Raw genomic sequence first — 23,709 nt, 5'->3', positions numbered from 1 at the left:
TGACCCTGATCAATAGTCAAATGCTTCCCTGGGACAAAACACGTTCTAGTGATCGCAACACAGCTTAGCGTTGATAGGTTCTTGACCTTTTTAGAGGGGTTAGCCAGGCAGAAAAGTTCTGGAAAAACATTCTGGAACTTCACACACACATATCTCCCCACCTCTGTGAATGACCCAAGCCAGAATGGCATTTCTAAACCTCCTTTAACATAGATACCATGTTGTTGTTGTTGTTGTTAAATTATGTTCTATAGACTGAGTTTGAAGTTTCTGTACATAGTCTATATTAATTTTATATCTCCCATAAAATAAAATAAATCATTTTCAACAGTGTCCTTTTCTTGTCAGTACACCCAGTGCAACCTCTCTTGGGTATAATAAAAGAGTAGCTTGGGAAATGTTAATAGAATGAAAGGGAAATAGATATACTATTTATTGGGTGTGATGTCATGTAGCTTAATGTTAATTTTCTCACCTTTTCCTCTAATTCCTCCTATAGATAGAGGAGATGGGAAAAAGGTGGAGGTGGAGGAAGAATCTATTTAAAGTTAAATATAATTGCTCATGGACCAGTAACATCATTTTCTCTCCCATCGTTTGTTGGATGGTACTATGTGTCAAGCTTACCAGTCCTCTCCTCATTGTAAAAAGTATTATGGGGGCAGACCACTGTGAGGATGTAGTTGAATTGTGGAATTTCTAATAATTAATACTTTTATCTTTTCTAATTGATGAGAAAATGTAGGTATTGTATCAAATCAGTTTTTTGAACCTTGTTTTAATGTTATTTACTAACATGCTAACAATTTGTTAAATTTAAACATTAAATACAAACTTTAAAAAATTCTGATAATTCAGTTTAGTACTAACCAAGAAGGATGGCAGCGGGAGCATGTTCTAACAATTTGTTAACTTTAAATGTTAAATACAAACTTTAAAAATTCTTTTTTTTATTAAATTTTTTTTTAAATGTTTATTTACTTTTGAGAGAGAGAGACAGAGCGTGAGCGGGGAAGGACAGAGAGAGAGGGAGACAGAATCTGAAGCAGTCTCCAGGCCCTGAACTGTCAGCACAGAGCCTGCTGCAGGGCTTGAACTCACCAGCCATGAGATCATAACCTGAGCTGAAGTCGGATGCTTAACTGACTGAGCCACCCAGGCACCCCCCAAACTTTAAACATTCTAATAATTTAGCTTAGTACTAATGAAGAAGGATGGCGGTGGGACCATTGTGGAGTTTTCTTTTTCTTTGGTTCTTTCGCTCATTCAGCAAATATTATTTGAGCACTTATTATGGACCAGGAATCATGCTAGCACTATGCTGTAAACACCATGATATCCTGCCCCAGGAAGCTTCTTATATTGAAGGCACCTGTATGAATTCTAGAGTTCAAACTTTACTTCTTCCAAACCACTTTTCTCACCACATTGAAAAATAAGCTTGCTCCAATCAGTTCAACTCCTACAGAAACTTCTTAAAATGTCTTAGGCAGTGGTTCATAACACCATGTCGACAACAATCATTATTCAATTATATTTCAATAAATAAACACGATTGAGACAAGGAATGTATTCACCAATCCTAGATTGGGGAGAGGGGGTTGGGGAGGGGTTCTGGAGAGGATGGAAGGAAAGGCAGGCATGCCTAGATTTGAGGGAGTTCAAATTTGGTCAACACACATATTTGCCATTGAAATGATTGTAATCACGTCACCAAGAAATTGCTCTCAGAGTTTGAGGAAAGTTAAAGGGGAGCAAGGAACGGGCTTGAATGTGAAGAATGCCTTTTATCACAGTGGCCCACTCCCGGTGAGACAGAACCTCCCTTCCCAGGAACAGGAGCTGGAGTAGGCGGGCGCTCGCGTTCCGGCTAATTTTGAGCCGCGCCTCCCGCCGTCCGCCGTCACGTGCCGGCCCGCCCCGGCCGCGTTGATGGGTGGGGGAGACTGCCAGGCGACGGGGCAGGAAGGGAGGAGGTCGTCGTGCCATTCTTAAAGGGGCCCCAGGGAAGGCGAGAGGCTGCTGACGGCCGGAAGGAAAATGGTGAGTTGCCGCCGGGGAGGGCGGGGGCCGGAGGGCCGGGCCAGCCAGCCCGGCTCTCCTGTTTGCCGGAGCCAGGCTCTGCGGGCAGCGCCTGGGGTGGGTCGGCGGCCGCTTCCGCCCCGGCTGCTGGCGCGTGCCCACAGCCAGAGACTTGGCCTCTGCCCGCAGCCTCTTCCACCCGGCCTGAAGGCAGCATCCTCCGGCCGGGCCTGGGGTCGACCCGCCCAGCGGATCCTGGGACTGGGGTGCGGCCAGTAGTAGGGTTGGGTCACCCTCGCCTGGGTCCTTCTGGATGGAGAGTGCCAGCTCCTGAACTGCAGGGTCGAAGGGGGCTGGAGGTCTGGCTCAGCGAAGGGCTCCCCTAAACGCCGATTTCTTGCCAGGGCCCGGGCCAGGCCTGAGGGGCAGACCGGCGCTGAGCACCTTCCGCCTGGCGGCCTTTTCAGGGAGGTTTCGGAAATTCAGATTCCATTCTCTCGGCCTCGCCTTAGCTTCTGTCTCCTCCTTCCTTGGCCTGCCGCTCGGGATTTCTCCGTATCCTTGCTTTCCATGAGTCAGGGCAGCTGGAAACCTTTGACCCAAGGCTTTGATGCTTTAGCCTTAAAGTATCTGTCAAATGCTTTAGTTTTGTTTGTTCTGGGGCCTTTAGCTTCCGTCCTCGCATGGGTTGAACCCCATGCTTGAAAATAAAGTGGAGAATTAAATCAATTGCCTAACAAGGATTTTTCTGGATCTTTCTATTGGGTGTTTAAATATGCTCAAATATGCTCGTTTCTTTAATTAGAAACCTAACACAGCTCCCCACTGCCCTATCTCTGACCTGTCACTCATTTCTCAACCCATCTCCCAGATCTTGTCATGGTCACCAAATCCAAGGGACTCTTCACTTCTCATCCTAACTGACCTTTCATCTGCATTCTGGACAGTCTACTCTCCCCTTTTTGAAGCTTTCGCTTTCCCCAGACTTTCCCCTTGACTTCTTGTTTTTCTCTTACTTTTACTGTTGGTCCATATGTGTCCCATGCAGACTTTTCTTCCCTGGACATCACATGGAGGTGTTCTAGGCTCCAGTCTAATGCTTGGTTTTCCATTCTGTTTTTTTTTTTTTTTTTTCCTTTATCCATCTTTTCTTACATTCATAGTTTCAATTACCTCCTGCCTATAAGCAGATGACTTGTGAATTTGTATCACATTTGCTTCTGAGATCCAGTTCAGATCTATATTGCCCACTATTTAGTTACTTTCTAGGAAGCTTTTCCCCACTTGGGTGCTTCAAAGCCACCTCAGTTTGTCCAGAGTAGAACTCATTCTCTTTCGTTGCAAACCTGATTTTTCCTCAGTGTTCCTCAACTCAGTGAAAGGTATAATTTAGTCTGTTACACAAGTGAGAAGTTTGGAGTTATCTCGGTAACTCTTTTTCCTAAGTCACCCCTCCAATATCCAGTCTGGCATTAGCTCCTTTGTAGTGGTTAAGAGAGTGTCTAAGAGATCAGGCTTCACTAGTTGTGTTAACTTTGGGGAAGGAACTTAACCTCTCCAAACCTTAGTTTCGTGCAAAATGAGAATAATAAAACAAACTCATTCTAAGGGATTATTTTGAGCATGAGGGGAAGTGCATGTAAAGGGCATAGCACCATGTTTCTCTCACAGTGTTTAATAATGTGTTAACTGTTCTTAGCAGTATTTCCCTACTTCTCTTGTTCCTCATCAATCTAAGCTACTTTTCATCTCTCACTTGGACTAGTCTTGCCAAGTAACTAGTCTTGCTCTCTTCATCTTGGCACTCTGTTTCCTGCATGCAAATCTGATCATGTTTCCCATCACCTCTCTGCTTAAAACTCCTTAGTGACTTCCCTTTGCTCATAGGATAAAGACCAAAATATGACCCACGAGGCCCTATGTGGTCCAGTCCCTACCAACCTCTTCTTATACCATGTTCCTGCTCATTCTCTGTCCTAGAGTCATACTGGCATTTCATTATCTTACATGTACCATGATCACTTTAATCAAAGAGTTTCTGCATAGGCAGTTTTGGTCCTTCAGATACCTTTTTCAGGCAAATCTTTTGTGACCATAGTGTTCTTCCCTGGTCCTAAGTTCTCATAGCAGCTTGTGTCTCTCTTGTCTAGTTCTTACTACAGTTACAAACAAATACACATTTTCTTACCTGATCCTCTTTCTTTTTTTTTTTTAATTTTTTTTTAACGTTTATTTATTTTTGAGACAGAGAGACAGAGCATGAACGGGGGAGGGTCAGAGAGAGAGGGAGACACAGAATTGGAAACAAGCTCCAGGCTCTGAGCTGTCAGCACAGAGCCTGACGCGGGGCTCAAACTCACGGACCGCGAGATCATGACCTGAGCTGAAGTCGGACCCTTAACCGACTGAGCCACCCAGGCGCCCCTTACCTACCTGATCCTTTTGGATGTAGGTCTGTCTTCTACTAGACTGTAATAGAAGCTCCCTCAGGGCAAGCCCATATTATTTATTTATTTATTTTATATGATTGTATTCCTAGCACTTACCGTGGTGCTTACACTCACTAAATGTTTCTTACTTGGAGAAACCAATAAGTGAACAATCGAGCTCAACACTCCACTTAACTGTATATTGATATTTACCCACATAGAGTTGTTTGCAGGGTGTTATACTTACTCTTAAATGCTTCTGCTAACTGTAAGCAATTAGAATTGACTGAGCCTGCGTCCCTTTTCTTGTAGGAAGGAATTTTTGGCCTTATTATGGTATTGGGAGGGGTGAAAATGCCAAAACAAGCTCTGTAAATCAAACCACAGCATGATTTTCATTTGGTTTCTGATCCTCAGAATGTCAGGATTGCACAAGCAGCTCTGAGTGTCAGAGCTGGAAGGTAAGACTTTTGTGATAAGTTGTGGTCTTTGCCTAAACAAGAATCTAAAATATTTATTAGTTTTGCTAATGGGTTCTACCCTTGGTTGAAGAGAGAATGGAAATTCTAACTTTTTGACTTCTATATTTTTCTTGAAAATAGACTATGGTTGAATACTACCTTCAGGAAGCTCCTTATGACTTAACATCTCTTTTTCTAAGGAGAACTAATAGGATGCATGCACTTGACTCCTTATTTATTGGACAATACCTATTGACAGGATGTCTTTTCTAATTGTAAATAGCATATCCTGTGGTCTGTTATACCTTACATATTACCAGTGTTCTGAATTAAAGGACAATTTAAAATAATAGCTATTTCTGATTTAACTTATGCCCTCATTTACCCAACCTGGGGTCAAAAAAGTAGGCTTTTATTAAATTTGTATTTTAACTTAAAATTGGAAGCCTTCAACTTTTTGGGTTATAATGAGACATGTATTTAGCATTGGTCTCTGAAATGTTCTAATTTTCTTGAAGGAGAGGGAAACATGTTTGAAAAGATCAAAGAATGTGGACCTTCTTTTGGTACCTGACTCAATCAGACCTGTTGTGGGGGGGAAAAACAATGTGGGGAATTTGAATTCTATTTGATTATTTGAGACTGGAATTATGGTTAGGTTTTTTAAGGTGAGATATTGTTATTATCCTTGTATTCTTAATGGCACATACTGTCATTTTAATGATACGTACTAAAATATATACAGTTGAAATGACTTTGGGCCTTTGCCGTGTGACTTCCATGGGGGGCAGTATGGAGGGTTTTGATGCAATAAGATCAACTATGTGTTGATAATGTTTGAAACTGATATAGTGCATAGGGTTCCACTATACTATTCTCTCTCCTCTATGTGTTCAAAGTTTTACACATTAAGAAAGGGAAAAAAAAGATTTCTGTCCTCGTGCTTTCAATCAGTAAAATACATTTGCATTACTAAAAGAAGAGTGCTTTAGGTCATTTCCTTGCCAGATTTCTGGAGAAGAATCTCTAACATTTTTTCATAATTGTAAAAGGTTCTTTTAGTATAGTTTATTTTTGTTTCATCTAGTTTTGCTCTCATAATTCTTTTTTTTAAGAATTCATAATTCTCTACACCCAATGTGAGGTTCAGACTCAAGACCCTGAGACGAGCTGCATGCTCTGCAGACTGAGCCAGTCAGGTGTCCCGCTTTCGTAATTCTTAATAACTTCTTTTTTTAATCCCCACAGTAATTTAGTTAAGATATAAAATGGTATTGGTATTTACTTTTGTGACTTACTTTTCTTACTTTTGTTTATTTGTATTTTTTCACAGTTGCGAGACACAAAAATGAACCAAGGTCTTATTAATTCTAAGTACAATAAAGATGATTTTTCCTGTTCTTCTTGCATAGTGCAAAAATGTATTTTCTAACAGCAGTGATCCTTGACTTTTCCTGTATTCTTCCCTTCTCTGGCTCTGATGAAATTGCACATTATTATATCTAGTTCTTTGAGATATTTATTAGCCAAAGAGAAAGTTAAGGCATAGCCTACACATTAGATGAGCAAATGTGTATGATTAATGTAGATAAAGGTTGGTAGATTTAAAAGCTCTAAGTGTTCAGGTGTTTCATGTTCATTTAATTGTGACATGTAGATGTCAGTATGTTTTTAAAGGTATTAATCTTTATAACTTTCACATGTACATGTATTGAAGTCATGGCATTTTATACTTTTTTTTTTTTTTTTCTTTTCTAGAGTGAGTCTTTGGTGGTTTGTGATGTTGCTGAAGATTTAGTGGAAAAGCTGAGAAAATTTCGTTTTCGCAAAGAAACGAACAATGCTGCCATCATAAGTAAGCTAAAAGTGATTGCCTCAGTTACATGGTCTCTGTTGATTTTTATCTTATAGCTACATTGAATAAACTGAGACTTTAGGAGATAATATGCCTCCTCCTGTTTTATTTTATTTATTTATTTATTTATTTTTAACGTTTATTTATTTTTGAGACAGAGAGACAGAGCATGAACGGGGGAGGGTCAGAGAGAGGGAGACACAGAATCCGAAACAGGCTCCAGGCTCTGAGCTGTCAGCACAGAGCCCGACGCAGGGCTCGAACTCACGGACTGCGAGATCATGACCTGAGCCGAAGTCGGCCGCTTAACCGACTGAGCCACCCAGGCGCCCCGCCTCCTGTTTTAATCCTCCCCCTTGCTTTTAGATCACTTTAGAAAATAAGTAATATTTGTTATCATAGAACAGAGGTGGAGTGTCCTGCCTCCCTCCTCAGCTGCCTACACAGCTCTGGAGAAGATGATCTTAGTCACCTGGTCATGGTAGTGACCCACCCAGCTCCATCCTTTAACTTCTCAGGAGACTAAAAATTTCCTGGTCATTCAATCTCAGCCAGAAACCTTTGCTTGCACCTAAAATGGTAAAATGTTCAGCATTGTCTTCAAAGTGATTTGGGGCCTCATTTCAATTCTAGACTTGAACCCCAGTTTCATGGAGAGTACTTTTAAGTGTCACCAACTTCTGACCATGGAAAGAATGATTTGCATATAGCCTCTTCTGTGAGCTGTAGCTGATGTTATGCAGATTTCTTTTATATTCTTAAGTAATATTTAAGATGTGGGTGATGATTTAGGAGGATGAAGGAAGGGCGGGGGGTAACATTGTAGAACTCTATAACTATGCTTAACAGAGAGGCATCCAGCAGATGTGAATTAACGAGGCAGTGACAACTTGTCACGAATGTTGGTTCTATTACAAATAAATACTACAACGTAGGCATACAGTTCTTAAAAGTGAACATTCATGTCAGTGCCATTTTGCTGCAAAAGATAAAGCTATTTCAGATCTTACTGTATCTTACAGAATTTACTATGAAGTTATTACAAACCAAAACTGGCCAACATTTCAGAGTAATGGAAAAGTATAAAGGCATAGATTATCCAAACATTTTTCAATTTGGCTTCAGGTTATGTTACATATATTTGCATATAGATATCACTGCTGTTTGGTAATTCTTCATGTCAGAATAATCATACTGCGCTGTGAAATCTGGACTCTGGAGAAGCTGGAAATCTAGTGGTGGTTCTATCCTAACCCCTGGTCCGCTTTTCCTTTGCAGTTCTGACCGTGCTACATAGACCACGCTCCTTTATAGTCACCCTTTCAGACCTTTTTTTATTATCAAGGAAGTTGCATTTGAGTTACAAAATTCTTCAGATACACAGGAAATGTAAGGAGTTGATGTAAAATTCTAAATAAGCAAATTAGGTGATGAGAATTGTGGGTAAAAGCCTTTAAATGCTGACTGCTTGAAAAGCACAGCTAGCTAATTAGACCATAAACTAAACTGCAAATGAGTTTTATGTTTGTGTTTCTTAATGTTTTAATTTTAGATGCCAGAAAAAGGACTGAGACTCTGTGAGTTGGGTAGATCAAGGTCACATTAGAATCACAGTTTACTTATACTGTATTTTTATTTTAGTGAAGATTGATAAGGATAAACGCCTGGTGGTACTGGATGAAGAGCTCGAGGTTTGTTTAATCAGCTAAGTACAGTTTTATAGTTAAGCAATTGCTGAAAGATGCGGTGTTAGTTATGTGTCCTTTTAAGATGAGTCTAAATACATGCTCATTATGCATGAAAAGCATGTGCTAATTATTATGTAGCACATTGTCTTGCTAATTTAATCACATTCTTTAAAACATTAATGAAACCAATGTAGTAAGTGGTCGAAGATAGGGCTACACGTCCAGTAAAAACTCAGTTAACTTTATAACTTCTAACTTGTTCAGCCAGTAATTAAAATCTAAAATGCTATAACCTAAGCGTTTAGTTTGTCAAATTAAGTAACTAATTTAGACTGAAAAAAAATTAACTTTTTTCTCTTTCCAAATCAGACGCTCCTTTGAGGAGTGGCCTATTATCTTATTCAGAATTTCTTGACAGCTGAAACATGAACACGGCTATTTAGATAATAAGTGGAACTAAACTGAGTGGGCTGGTGTGGGCTTTCATTGGCTTGAGGGTTTAGGAATCTCAGCTTATATACAACGTAGTAACCTAAAATTTTATGTTGTGGGATGTGGTTATGAAGTTATATCTATTAATAGAATGGGTACTTGGTATAAGGTACTTGGTATATACTTAATGTATTCTGGGTAAGAAAATGTTTAAAAAGTTTTTTTCTTTATGGTGCTAGGGCATTTCACCGGATGAACTTAAAGATGAACTGCCTGAACGACAACCTCGATATCCTTTTCTTGGTGCTTTAAAAAGATTTGTTTCCTTTAGTGGTCAGAATTTTATTTACGAAGTTGGTTTGTTCAATTTTTAAAAGACCTATATTTTACAAAATTTTCTCCTACACCATGATTACAATCAAAATATGTATGCACGGGGGCACCTAGGTGGCTCAGTCGGTTAAGTGTCCGACTTCAGCTCAGGTCATGATAGCAGGGTTCGTGAGTTTGAGCCGTGCATCAGGCTGTCTGCTGTCAGCCCAGAACCCACTTTGGATCCTCTGTCCCCCACTCTCTCTACCCCTCCCCCACTTATGTTTCCTCTCTCTTTCTCTCTCTCTCTCTCTCTCTCTCTCTGTCTCTCTAAAAAAAAATGTATGCACATATTGGACTAAGAAAAATGGGAAGCTGATGTACTAGTGGGATGAATTATTTCCTTTTTTAAAAATTCCTTCTATTATGTGGTTACAATAAAAATTTAGAAAACCTCCATACTAAATCTACACTTTTAATATATTTTTGAGAGATAATATGATTTAATAACTTAACTTTGGGGCTCGTGTATACTTTTATGGAAAGATAATGATAATAAAGGTATGGCCCAAATGGATAAGAGAGAAATTTACCACTCACTAGCTCCCCAGGTGTATATTTCTTTCAGAACTTTGTCGGTAGATACTTGTCTCAAATAGAGCAATAATTTTAGTTTCTTTAACTTGAGAAAAACCTTCATTGTGTATAGTTATAAATACCAACATGATGATGGAAGAGTTTCATATCCTCTGTGCTTTATTTTCTCCAGTCCTGTTGGTGAGTGAATTCCTTTATATAGTATATTTCGTCCTGATATAATTAAACCATTTTTATATAAGACAAATTTTATGCTTGTTTTAAAGATGTAAAGTGTTGACTTAACCTAAATAGAGGTATGTGTGCATGTGCACATGAATTCATCCTTAGAAAGAAGTTGTTTTCTTAGGATACATTTCTAGAAGTGTAATTCATCAGTCAAATCATACATACATTTAAGGAATATGAAACGTAGGGACATTTTAAAATACCAGCATACATTTTCTGTTTTAGTTTTGTGTGTGAGTACATGAACTTCATGTATAATCATGATATATATTTGTGTTTATGTGTAAAATAGTAGTTACTGATGATAACGCCTATAATCTTGAGAATAGTTTCAGAGTAGCTTACATTAGATATTAAAGTGGTTTATTGTTATTCAGGGTATATCCATTATCACCAGAATTCCCAGTACTGTCACCATTATGCCCACAACTCTGAACTCTAAACTTTACTTTAGCACTTAAAATAGTAACTTTTGTCCAGGGTGCATCTCCCCACACTGATCCATCACCATCCCCAAACCTATATATGTTAGGCATCCATAAAATTGACCTTGATATTTAATGTCAAAATTAAAATAGTGCTGAAAAGTTCTTAAGTATTTACGAGGTTGTAAAAGATCTACAGAGATGTAGCCTCATTTATTTTTGTTGACCTGCAGCCTTGTTTGTCATTTAGCTATGGCTTTGTGCAGGCAATATGCAATGTAAGACTCTCGAAATACACCCATACACACTGAGACTGAAGTTTTTTGTAAACTCAATAGCATAAGAATATCCTAAATGTGTCATTTTTTGAAAGTAAAAAGTGAAAACTCATCACTTTTTAAATTTCTAAGTCTCATGTCTATACTAATCTCTTTTCCAGGATGTAAGCCTGAACAACAGATGATGTATGCTGGGAGTAAGAATAAGTTAGTCCAAACAGCTGAACTAACCAAGGTGGTATTTGTATTTTACTTGCTTATTGAGATACTATTTTTCCCTTAGAGCAATAGCTAAAGTAATCTGAAGAGTTAAGTATTTTTTATGCAGGTGAAAGTTATTTAGAACACAGCAGTGAACTTAGAGAGTTTTATTGTTTGAAAAAAGAATGATACAAGTCATTAATCAAAGTGTGTTTTTTGAATGGAAATTACAAGTTAATTAGAAGAAATCACATTCAAAATATAGGCAGCTTTAGAAAAGCCACTGCAACTATTCAATCTATTGAGAGTTTTTTTTTCATCTTCCGTAATGTAGTTTCTAGTAGATAAAAGTAAGTATTGAAGTTTCTCATAGCCCTTTACCATAGCCTAAATGAAACAAATTCCACATTATGCAGTTAACTATCTTGTTCCCAAGTCTAAAGTTAAATTGTTAAGAATACTTACTAGCTTTATTAAACTAGAACATTCTGTTTTATATGAGACACTGTCCTTATGCCTCCACTGTCCCCATTGTTTTATGGCATTTTTTGAAGTTTAATGGTAAGAGAGATACCTGTTCTCAAACTTTATTTAACTTCCACGTATTAGTTTGAGTTGTAAAAGTGTGTACTTTTAAGGTTTTGAAATGGACCATTACATCACTGAAATAATATTAAATAACATTTCCTTTCAGGTTTTATTTTAAGAACAGCATCAGTGTTTTCTCCTTAGGTGTTTAATCATCAATCCAGGAGATGTCTTTCATTCCCCCCTGCCTTTACCTTTAGCCCATGTGATTGTCATTGACAGCCCCAATTTATAGACCCTACTTTTTCTCATTTGTACCATAGGAACACCCTGGAGTTGATCTAAGGGGTGGGTGATTAGGAAGGACAGCCTCATTCCTGTTCTAATCTCACACACACCATAAAGTGCTTGAATTAAGGCATTACAATTTATAAGTGACTTTTACAAATAATCACATTGAATCCTCACCACGACACTGTGAGGTTGATGGTGACATTCCTGTTCTGTAGGTGGGAAAATTGAGTTTCAGAAGGACTGAGTTTCAGAAGACTGGCCCAAGGTTGCATAATAGTAAATTATGCATATATATATACTTAAAATAGTAAATGACAGAGCTAGGATTCAAACCCACATCTGGCCTCAATCCCATCCTTTCTACTCTATTACATTGTTTCTTTATAGCCATTATACTTCCCCAGCCTGTGTGTGTACAGAGATTTGTGGCTGTGGGCCTGTAGTCCGTCCTTATCAAAACATTCTACAGCTTGTATTTCCTCCAACTATGGAAGATCAGTGTATGTTCTTCCGGTTCCTAACTAATTGATTGATTTTAGTTGTGTATACTTGGGGTATCTCTTCTAGTGGGTAAGATGTACAGAACTGTTCTTTTAGAATATTTGTAGATTTGTGCTTTTAAGAGAGTTTTGGTTTTATGCCATCTTGATTGCTAAACTTTGGTAACTTAGTACTTAGCATTTTAAAAAAGTAAAGGTTGGGGCACCTGGCTGGCTCAGTTGGTAGAGCGTGTGACTCTTGATCTCACGGGTGTTAAGTTCGAGCCCCATGTTGAGTGTAGATTACTTTAAAAAATAAAAAATAAAAAAAGTAAAGGTATATCTAATTTACATAGATAAGTCATGACCAACATGAATGAAAGGAAGGAGAATTTGATATTCAACACTCACATATATATATATATATTTTTTTTTTGAGAGTGTTAAAGTATGACGTAAGGTTTTTTTCTTAAGGTATTTGAAATAAGAAACACCGAAGACCTAACTGAAGAATGGTTACGTGAGAAACTTGGATTTTTCCACTAATGTGAACTTCTGTGTTTCTAAAGTATTTATGTATTAACCTGACCATACTGGAACCAGACATAAATACTTATGCCTAAAAATGCACTGTTACTTACAGTTTGTTTCCTGCAGTAAAGAAAAATTCTTCGTTTGTTCAAAGTTTGAACAAAGGGGAAATCATCTTCATAGTAATGAAACTTTGTAAAGTGTTTCCTTATATTTGTAATTGTTAGGTGGACTACTTCTCTCCAGGGACTTTTTGCACTCTTGTGACTAATTTCTATAACTTATGGTTCAGAATTTGTTACTATTTACAGACACTATTGGAAAGTGGGTATTAGATTGTGATAGACAACAGTTGCCTCCTTTTGACAAATACTGGATATTAGCAGTTTATATATGAAAATAGCGTATTATCACTTGTCAAATCTTTGAAATTAATTTGGGGTAAAAGACTTGAATGACCCAATTTTGAGCCATGAAAAGTAATTTACTGTAGTATAATCTACATTACAAGTACATTTTTCATCAGTTCATGCCTTCTCTGGTTTCCTGTATCTTTTTAATCAAGTCCAGAAACTTTGTTCATCAGCCGTTCATTCTTAAGGTCTGGGAGTTAGATGTTATAATAGTTATGACTATTAGGTTTTCTTCTTAATAGAAAATAGCATCTTAGTCTTGGAAATTGATAGGTTGGAACTAATCAAGGGCTTCATTCCTGGTTGTGTCATAGCTAGATAGTTTTGGATCTAGGTTGATAACACTTTAATTATAAAGCACCTCTCAGTGTTGTCCTGTGAACACTAGTTACTTTAAGTGTGTTAATACTGTGCCTTTGATTTGTTAGCTTTAAAGTTAGTTTAAGACTTTTACACTGCCAGTATTCCAGATTTGGTGAAATTAATACTTTTGTAAAGGGTCCAAGTAAAACAATTTTCTAAATGTGTTTATCTGAAATTTGTAATAAAATCAACTTCATATTTTTAAAATTCCAACTATCTGCTTGCATTGGTGAATATATGGCAGTTGAGAGTTGTAACTTTGGGTATGTTTATGATTAGTTTCATGCCATAGGAAAAATTATTTATCTTAAAACCTTGGCCAGAGTTAATAACATTAACACATCAATAGAAATTGCATCTTCTATCCTAAATGTCAGAAGATATTCTAAACTGTACGTCAGTCTTGTTGGCATCTTTGGCATGAAGCAAGGATTCTAATATGTAGTGTATTTTAACAACATGTAAGTAAGTGTTGAACTTAATTTGACAAACAGTGTTGAGACTCTAAAGACTAATAAAATTTGGTGAGCAGATTCTTATATTAAGAATGTCTTAGTCATTTCAAAACTAGAAAGGCATTTTTTTTTATGTTGGCATATTTTCCATTCATCCATTCTTTGCATTTTCTTTTTGAGGTTTCTGTGCCAACTTTAATAAAGAGGTGAAGATAGTTGGAATTTCCACAATATTGAATCTTCTGTTGCCAGTGCAGTTTGGCTTCACTAATCTAAAAAACAGGAAGCAGTAGGAAGTTAGTTGGAGATGAGGAAGTGCTAGAGTGGGCATTTGTTTTGGTTATCGAATGGGAAAGATTCTCTATTCCAATTTCTGGAGAGAGAGAGCGAGAGAGAGAGAGAAAGAGAAGGAGAAAGAACTTTACCCAGGAAGTTTATGAATTCTTTAAACAGCTATTTTGATATTGGAGAATAATGCTTCTAATTCTGTAGAAATGCAGATATAACCCAAGTGAATGGAGAGCGTTTTTAATGTTTTTAAATGAAGGAAATGAGATTTCGTTTCACCTGGTTTGCAGCAATAAGAGAAACTAGTGCTGCAAGAATGTATTTTTTAATGAGGTTCCTTTTTTGTCTTGCCTGTTTTTGGTTTTTTTAAACTGAAAATCCTCACTGACCTCCATAAACAGAACTGAGTTCCCCTGTTCTCTAACAGGGGCAAAGAGCTATGATAAATCATGCTTTTTTGACCTTGGTTGATGCCTTGTCTATAACATGTATTTTACAAGACAGTAAATAAGACTGGGGAAGCAGTAGAATGTGTTTTTACTCCCTCTGCCCTCTAGGGAGACTTCTAAATTGTATGCTCCAGAGTGTTCTCAGACTTTTATATAAATTTCCTTCCCATCTAATCAAATTTTTGCATTGTTCAAGTATATTTCTATTTGCTCTCTTTTTCTGCCTTCTCTCAAAAAGTAACTCCAGATTTGACAATTGCAGTTTTTACATTCCATAGCTTTCTGGTGCAGCTATTCTCATTCATATCTTAATCTTTCCCTGTTGGCATCAGCTTTTTTTCCTGGGAGCCTCCTTCATGGTCTTCTAAGTCAGCATTAGTTTTGAAATTGTTGGCCTTGCATAATAAGTTCTGCATAGCATCTAATGTAATGATAGAGCCAGCTAGTAATTCTAGCATGTGTTTAGTATGGGTTTTGTGGCAGCATAACTGACAGATGAAGAAAACTGTTCTCAGGTTACTATGCTGAAATTCCAAAATGTCATTTTGAGTAGTATTCACTTCATTCTGGTATTGAAGCAATCATGTTAGGAGAAAGGTTGTTAGACTGTTTTTGTTTAATTGACTTCTAAAATAAATGTTCAAATTGTCTGTTTCTAAAAAGTTTACCAAATGCCTAGTGCAGTTAAACATACTCTTGTTTAAGAGGGTGTTGCTAAATTTTTTATTATCATTACTAAATAATCTTTGTAGCAAAATGTCTGTCAGCACTTTTCTGTCCCCTTTTATCTCCTATTTTCAGGAGTCACATGTAGCCATAAACTGTATCTTGGTCCGACACTTTAACTAAAAATTTCCAGTTAGAGGAGTTTATTGCCAAATTAAATTTGGCTGTCTTTATTCCCCACGTATATAGATAGTAAGGAAGGTATACTTAAAAAAATGTTTGGACTCCTTTAAAACCTGAGCAATGTCATTAATCCATAATGTGGACTAGTGATGAATAGATATTTTCATAAGAGTTTAAATGCTGATATTTGGTGGAAGTAGAGAGTAACTTGTATTCTATCAATTCAAATATTCTTAGTACGGTTGCTTTCCCTGTTTGTTCAATAGACTGATAATACTGGAATCTACAGAATTTGAGCCTTTACAACTTATGTGAAGAAGTGTCTCAAACATTTCTGGACAAATCTCATTTTGTATTTCTGGAAGAATGTAAATCTTATAGGCCACTTAACATCAATGGTCCCAAGTTGAATATTCTTGAGAAATTTGTTTCTTGTTATGCCATTTGACATTTCAAATCTGTGACCATGTTCCTGTTAATATTCAAAACAACTATGTTAAGGTTGTGATAGAAACTGTGTTTTCTTGCTTTTTGGAATATAGTTCATACACGTATATTACTTGAATATTGTTTGAGATCACTAACTTGCCAGGGCAGTTCCCACTGATCTAGATGGTCCAATATAATCTCATTCAGGAGGCTTGAAACATTAATGGTTTAGTCTTGTGAACTTTAACAGTTCCCTGTCATCATTTAACAAAATCAACAACTGGCACAACTTCTTAAGCTGTGATTTCAGTCTCTGCTAGTTCATATTGCATGTTTATTTTGGACAGTCTTCTGTTAAGCATGGTGCTTGTACTGGTTTAAATAAAATGTTAACATGAAAAGGCTTCTGGCTTTTCTTTTTTTTTCTCACCTCCTCTGCCTTTTAGAGTTACTTTTACCTGCCTGGCTCAGTTGTGGTCTTTGCATGAGCCACACAGATTCAGTTTACTTTCTCTGGAAAAACTGAAAGGCAAAATAAACAGGAATCACTTGGCAAAAATAGGATGGGTGAAGGAGAATGTAACAAGATTATAAAAATTTCTAAAACTTGGTCTGATGCTAAAATGATTGTAGTGGCAGGGGGCGTTCTTTCTTTTCTTTCTTTTTTTAATGTTTATTTTTGAGAGAAAGAGTGTGAGCAGGGGAGGGGCAGAGAGAGGGAGACACAGAATCTGAAGCAGGATCCAGACTCTGAGCTGTCAGCACAGGGCTCAAACCCACAAACCATGAGATCGTGACCTGAGCCGAAGTCGGATGCTTAACCAACCTAGCCACCTGGGTGCCCCCAGAGCCCCCTCTTTCGGAGGGTTGGTTGGTCAGGTTTTTCTGGGTTCTACCCCTATCAGAAACCCTCCATTACTTATTTTGTTTACTTGCATGCAAAGGTACCTAATTCTAGCACAACCTCTGGTTTCACCTACCACGATTCCCTACATTTACACTCCAGCCTAATGGAACACCCTTCTTTCTTGGGCACATGCTCTGGGCCACATCCCCTACCAGCACCCTCCACATGCTGCTGCTGCCTGTCAAAAATAACAATCTTCAATAATGATATCAAATGTCATTTGAACTATGAAGTCTATTTGTCAAACTAAATATAGTAACTTCTTTAGGAAAATAAAACACAAAACTTTTATTAAACCAGTATCATTAGAGAAGGGCGCCTGGGTGCCTCAGTCAGTTAAGTGTTTGACTCTTGATTTCGGCTCAGGTTGTGATCTCACCATGGTGAGACCAAGCCCTACATCAGGCTCTGCTGAGTGTGGAGCCTGCTTAAGATTCTCTCTCTCTCTCTCTCTCTCTCTCTCTCTCTCTCTCTCTCTCTCTCTCTCTCTCCCCCCTTCTGCCCCTCCCCCCCCCATGTGCATGCACATGCTTTCTCTGTCAAAAAATTAAAAAAACCAATACCATTAGAGAAAAATTAGAAAATACAAACAAGCAGGGTGCCTGGGTAGCTTAGTTGGTTGGGCGTTTGATTCAGCTCAGGTCATGATCTCACAGCTCATGAGTTCAAGCCCTGCGTCAGACTCTGTGCTGACAGTTCAGAGCCTGGAGCCTACTTCAGATTCTGTGTCACCCTCTCTCTCTGCCCCTCCCCCACTTGTGGTCTGTCTGTCTCTCACTATCTCTCAAAAATAAACATTAAAAAAAATACAAACAAGCAAAAGGAAGAAAACATCTCCAAGAAATCAATTGTGATGTGTTTGGTTATCGGTTTCTCTGTAGGAGGAATCCTCTGGCCCCACAGTTTTTCTGGGAACCCTGAAGAATTATGGAATTATATTCTTTTTTTTTTTAAGTTTATTTATTTTGAGAGAATGAGAAAAAGGCAGAGAGGGAGAGAGAATCTTAAGTAGGCTCCACGCTGTCAGTGCAGAGCCCCAAATGGGTCTTGATTTCATGAATCATGAGATCATGATCTGAGCAGAGATCAAGAGTCCAACGTTTAACAGACTGAGTCACCCAAGTACCCTGTAACTCATTTTTTTCAGGTAATAAAAATTCCAGTCTAGTCTAATGTCAAAAATGTCAATGTCTTACTTCCTTTAAAGCTCCCTCCATCGGGGCACCTGGGTGGTACAGTTGGTTAAACGTCCAACTCTTGATCTCAGCTCAGATCACGATCTTGCAGTTGGTGAGTTCCAGCCCTGCATCAGGCTCTGTGCTGATGGCGCTGATGGCAAGGAGCCTGCTTGGGTTCTGTCTGTCCTCTCTACCCCACCCCTGCTTGTGCTCTCCTGCTCTCTCTCTCTTTCAAAATAAATAAACTTAAAAAAAGAACCAAAATAATAACAACCAAAAAAAATCTCCCTCCCTCATCTCTCTTTCCTAGCCTAGCCTCTACTTTCATCAAGTCTACTTCAGGCTGAGAACCCACTGTGGGGATGGGGTGTGGTCTGTTCCTCGTCCTGCTTTGCTCCCCCACTCCCTAGTTGTCTCTGGGCCCTCTGGGATTAGTGGAGGGGTGCAACTTAAGGGAGCAAAAAAAGACTCATTAACCTGGTACAAATGTAATCAGAGTTGGGGCCTTCTGGGGTGTGGCCAATGTCAAATACCAATTCTATTTCTCCATTGAATGCTTCTGTGAGCTCTTTGCCAATTCCCATTGAGGACTTTGGCTAGAAGTCCCTTGACATGGGTCATGTCTTCTATGGCTAGTGGCTTTACCACTGTCCCTCCCAGGTCTTAGCTTCTGGTAGTCAACTCTGGCGTAGGCACCCTGCTTCTCCAGATAGACATCTTGAGTTGTGTCCCTTGTTCAGCTCCCTTCCTCAGCCCACAAGAAACATGCCTCTTTGCCTTGCTGCCATCAGGGAGGGTACAGTTTGCTTCCTCTGTCATCAGTGTCAGCTCTCACATCTGGCCCCTGCATGGTTCTCTGGTCTCATTTTGTCCCATTCTCCTAGCCCACTACACCCGAGCCATACTGGGCCTATTTTTATTTGTCAAACACACCATGCTCAGGCATTCTCACTAACTGTAGCTTCTTCCTGGGAAGATTGCCCACTCTCCCTTCTCTGCACTCACCTCCTCCATATTCCTTTGGCTGGCTTCTTTATTCTGAACTGAGCTTAAATGTTGCCTCTCACAGAGACTTTCCCTGATCATTCATCCTAAGGTAGCAACATAGTCACCATCTTATCACATCTGGTTTTTTTTTTCCTTTTTTTCTTTTCTTTTTTTACATCTGTTCGAATTCTCTGCCTAGCACTTACCACCATCTGATAGTTTTCTAATTTATGTAACTGGTCTGAATAGGGAATCTCAAATGTACTCGTGTAAAAAAAAATTGGGAGGTTTTTTTCAGAAATTGCTACCTCTCTTCCCCATCAAACCTCTTTTTTCCTCTGGTTAAAAAGCTTCCTTGCTGATCTATTTCCATCATATTTCAGGCTGATTGTTATAAGTGCCTCTTTCTATTACTAAGATTTCAGTTCAGATTCATTTTAAAAATCCAATCTTGTACTTGAATCAAACCTCTTCTCTCCTTCAGCATACACTGAATTTGTGGCTTTGGGGAAGGTAGGAGGAAATACTTGCCCTCAAGTCCTATTCTCTTGTTCTGCCACTGGCACTTATCCCCCTGGTGTGGGGGAGGGGAGGGAGAAGACGTTAGCTTCTGTGCCTGCTCCCGGTGAGAAGACTAGCCTCCTGGATTGATTTCCTTTTTGTGCATGCACATGTTGTTGGTAAAAGAAGGTTGTGGTTCTTTTGGATGTCACTGCTTCTCTATTTAACACTGATTGGCTATGAGTTCCAAGAATCGGGCAAGCATTCAAATGCTGATTCTTTCCTAGAAGTTATCTTTTGCATCTTTGGATGGCTTTTTGGGGTTTCTTCATGATTACTCTTTCTATAACTTTTGTTTTACTTGGATTAATAATGACCCCCCCCCATTTTCTTAGTTTTCAATGTAGTTATTGTTTTTTTCCTGAACACCTCCAACAGATTAGTCAAATGCCTAGCAATTCTTCTAAATGCTTCAACAAATAAAATCTGTCAGTTCCAAAAGATTTCAAGTACGAAAGGAGAGTCGAAATTACATACATTTAAGTAACTTGTAGTTAAATAATTCTCAGTGAAAAAAAAATATCAGTTCCCCCCTTCCCCCCCCCCCCCCTTCTTAGAGACCTCCTTCCCCACCTTCCATCCTTCCTCTAAAATCTGTATTGGATGCTCTATAGGCATGAGCATTTTGTTCTGAAGCTTCTTAGCTGGAACCACTTGGTTGGGTCTCATGTATTCCCTACCTTGTTAACTCATTTTGCTGAAGCTCATGGTACATGGGAGGAGAGTTTTCATATTTCAGAAAATGTTTTTACTCCGTCTTCACAATTGATTGGTGGTTCAGCTGCTGTGACAGATATTCTCTGATTGCCTCTCCAGAACCTGTCAGTCTCCACCCTTCACTCTGGTCTCCGTCCCCAGGAGGCCAACCTTTAGGAACTACATCAGCTGGCTCCCTTGCCCTCAGGTTTCTGCTGGAGGTCAGCCAATCTCTAGGGAGGATGGAAAGGGAAGACAGGTATTTATTCCCTCAATCACAACATTAGGGCCTCGGCAGGCTATGGCCCTCCATTGAAAGTCACTTATCTACTCAAGACAGTCTTCTCTTTCTGAATCCTGGTAACCACTACCTTCCTTCCTTCCATGGACTTCGGGATGGGAACACAGAGTTTTTAGGACTGTGGTATCTCTTCTCACTCTGTAGTTTTAGCCCTTTATCAAATCCTTCTCGAATTAGCTATCCCCTTTCCCGGGTTGAAATTCTAGGGTGGAAATTATCTTCCTCAGAATTTTAAGGGCATTGCTCCTCTACCTTCTAGTTGCAACATGCTGTTAAGAAGTCTGATGCCAGTTTGACTCCAATTGTGTTGTAAGTTACGTTTTTCCTTTGGGATCTTCTCCCTAGTTATGATATTGTGCAATGTCTCCATGATGTGATTCGGTGTGGATTTGGTTTCATTCATTGTGGTAGATATTTGATGGACTATTTGAATCTGGAGATTCACATTCTTCAATTCAAAGAACAATTTTTTCCCATTATTTATTTGGTAACCTCCGTATTTTTGCTCCCTCCTAGCACTCTTACTGGTTTGGATGGTGGACTACTTGCTCTGACTCTCTAATTTTCTTATCTTTTCTATTATTCATCTCTTTATATTTTTTGTTCTTATTCTGGGAGATTTACCTCAACTTTCTCTTCCACCCCACCTGTTGATTTAAATTTTTCAGTTATATGTTTAAAAGCTATACAAATTTTGTTAGTAAGATCTAACAGTTAAGCAAGGAAAACAAAACTTCTTCAGAGTCCTTAAAATATTTTATAAACACTTTATATTTCAACAAAGGTCTTTTATCTTGGAATAGGCAGCTAACAGCATCACTACAGCTAAATATTTTATAAACACATGTGAAAAAAAGACTGCAGTTGATCTTTGAATAACACGGGTTTAAACTGTATGGGTCCATTTATATGTGGGTTTTTTTTTATACAGTACAGTATTACAAATGTATTTTCTCTTATGATTTTCCAATATCTTCTTTTCTCTTGTTTACTTTATTGTAAGATTACAGTGTATAATACATATACAATATGTGTTAATCAACTGTTGGTGTTATTGATAAGGTGTCTAGTCAACAGTAAGCTATCAGTAGTTAAGTTTTTGGGGACTCAAAAGTTATTCATGTATTTTCAACTATGCGGTAGGTCAGCGTCCCTAACTTCCGTGTTTTTCAAGGGTCAAATCATCAGACTGTGCACCTTAATCTTACATGTTATATGTCAATAATATCTCAATAAAACTAGAAAAAAACATTTTAATATATGTTAGTTTCCTTTCAATCCATTCCTATGTATAGGAGATAATTGTATATGGTATTATCCAATTTTTGTAAATAATATATATATTCTTCATTTAAAAAACTATTAATAAAGGTAGTTTCATAATATTTTTTGAGTGCATATATCATAGTGTACTCAACAGTTCTCTTGTTAGATATTTTGGATGTTTCCAAAATTACTGCTAAAGATATTTTTGTTCAAAAGAATTTTTCCATGCTTTGGATTATTTTTGAGGGTTATTTTTTTTAAGTTTTTTTTTTAAGTTTATTTATTTATTTCGAGAGAGAGAGTGCCCATGTGTAAGCGGGGGCATACGGAGAGGGAGAAAGAGAATCCCAAGCTAACAGCACAGAGCCCAACATGGGACTATATACCATGAACCATGAGATCACGACCTGAGCTGAAATCAAGAGCTGGATGCTTAACCAACTGAGCCATCCAACGCCCCATTCCTCACTGTTTTTTGGTTTAAAAACTACACCCATCACCAAAGATTTGACAACCTTATGTGTTTTCTTACCATTTTATGGTTACCCATGCATTGACCTAATTATATGATATAAAAAAGAATTTAAATTATTAAACATACCTCAACAAAGCTTAACACATCTAAAAATATTTTTTCCCGGTAATTTGGGATGCTTCCTTTAGAAAGTGTTCAATCCTTGGGGCACCTGGGTGGCTCAGTCAGTTAAGCATCTGACTTTGGCTCAGGTCATGATCTCACGGTTTGTGATTTCAGGCCCCGAGTCGAGCTGTCTGCTGACAGGTCAGAACCTGGAGCCTGCTTCGAATTCTGTGTCTCCCTCTCTTCTCTGCCCCTTCCCTGCACATGCTCTCTGTCTCTCTCTGTCTCTCTCTCTCTCAAAAAAATAAATAAACATTAAAGAAAGTGTTCAATTCTTACATGGAGTTTGGTCTTTTTCTGGAGCAATTATTCTAATGTACTGATAATGTTTGATGATTTTTGTATCTCAGTCATACTTAATTACTGCAGGTTTATAAGATGTTATATATATATATATATATGATGTCATATATATATATATGATGTTATATATATATATATATGATGTCATATATATATATGATGTTATATATATATATGATGTTATATATATATATATGATGTTATATATATATATATAACAAAGGAATATATATATATAATAAACAAAGGAAGGTATATATATATATATATATATATATATATATATACCTTCCTTTGTTTTCAAATATTTATTTGGTATTTTCATGTATTCTTTAAGTAACCTTTAAAATAATTTAGTTCCAAATCTCCTTGGGATGTTGATTACAATCGTGGTAATATAAATTAATTTGGGAAAAAATGGCATCTTTTAAAACTTCAGTTAAGGAAAATCTTTTAGCTATGTCTTTTATATTTCTCAGTGAGGTGGTATAGTCTTTCTCATATTGGTAGCACACATTCCTTGTTGAAATTTCCGGGTATTCAGTTTAATCCATCTCTGGTTGTGAGATTAATTGTGAGGTTACTCATGGCAGTGAAGAGCTTGACCTAGGGATGGCTGTACAACTGAGCTTCACTGAAATTGGAATATGGCCTGGGGAAATGGAAGCACCTAGCTTCAGCTACACAGACCAAGTTTTCTGGTTTTCACTTCAAATGCAGAAGTTTGTTGATCTTCTGCCATTAGGGTAATAAAGTACCTCCCTTTCTAGTCCCATTGGTCCTGCGGTTGAACCACCTGGCCATTGACTCTGCTAATCTCTTCTCCATTTCACAGCTTTGGCTTGCTCAAAACCAATCTGAATT

The 23,709-nt window shown here is 38.0% G+C and overlaps 1 protein-coding gene across 3 annotated transcripts; it reads left to right on the top strand.

Annotated features, from left to right (window-relative positions):
* The first annotated feature begins 1,961 nt into the window (after positions 1-1,961).
* GMFB (glia maturation factor beta) lies at positions 1,962-16,407 on the top strand. 3 transcript variants are annotated; one of them, XM_042989728.1, is made up of 7 exons: positions 1,962-2,043; positions 6,671-6,767; positions 8,409-8,458; positions 9,127-9,176; positions 9,894-9,976; positions 10,889-10,962; positions 12,704-16,407. In XM_042989728.1, the coding sequence occupies exons 1-7, from the start codon at positions 2,041-2,043 to the stop codon at positions 12,773-12,775; spliced, it is 429 nt and encodes a 142-aa protein (XP_042845662.1). In that variant the 5' UTR covers positions 1,962-2,040; the 3' UTR covers positions 12,776-16,407. The 3 variants fall into 3 exon arrangements, with proteins under 3 accessions (XP_042845662.1, XP_042845664.1, XP_042845661.1); XM_042989730.1 differs by having other exon boundaries at positions 9,891-9,976; positions 15,844-16,407; XM_042989727.1 differs by having other exon boundaries at positions 9,891-9,976.
* Positions 16,408-23,709: the final 7,302 nt, after the last annotated feature.

This window comes from Panthera tigris, chromosome B3, assembly GCF_018350195.1.
Source record: "Panthera tigris isolate Pti1 chromosome B3, P.tigris_Pti1_mat1.1, whole genome shotgun sequence".
Lineage (NCBI taxonomy): Eukaryota > Metazoa > Chordata > Mammalia > Carnivora > Felidae > Panthera > Panthera tigris.
This window is presented reverse-complemented; position numbering and strand designations above follow the sequence as displayed.

Bases quoted from the DNA above. Each gene is read 5' to 3' on its own strand.
- GMFB (XM_042989727.1), top strand. The intron at 6,768-8,408 runs GTAAGCTAAAAG...TTTTTATTTTAG, and splicing joins GAACAATGCTGCCATCATAA to TGAAGATTGATAAGGATAAA. The intron at 8,459-9,126 runs GTTTGTTTAATC...TTATGGTGCTAG, and splicing joins TACTGGATGAAGAGCTCGAG to GGCATTTCACCGGATGAACT.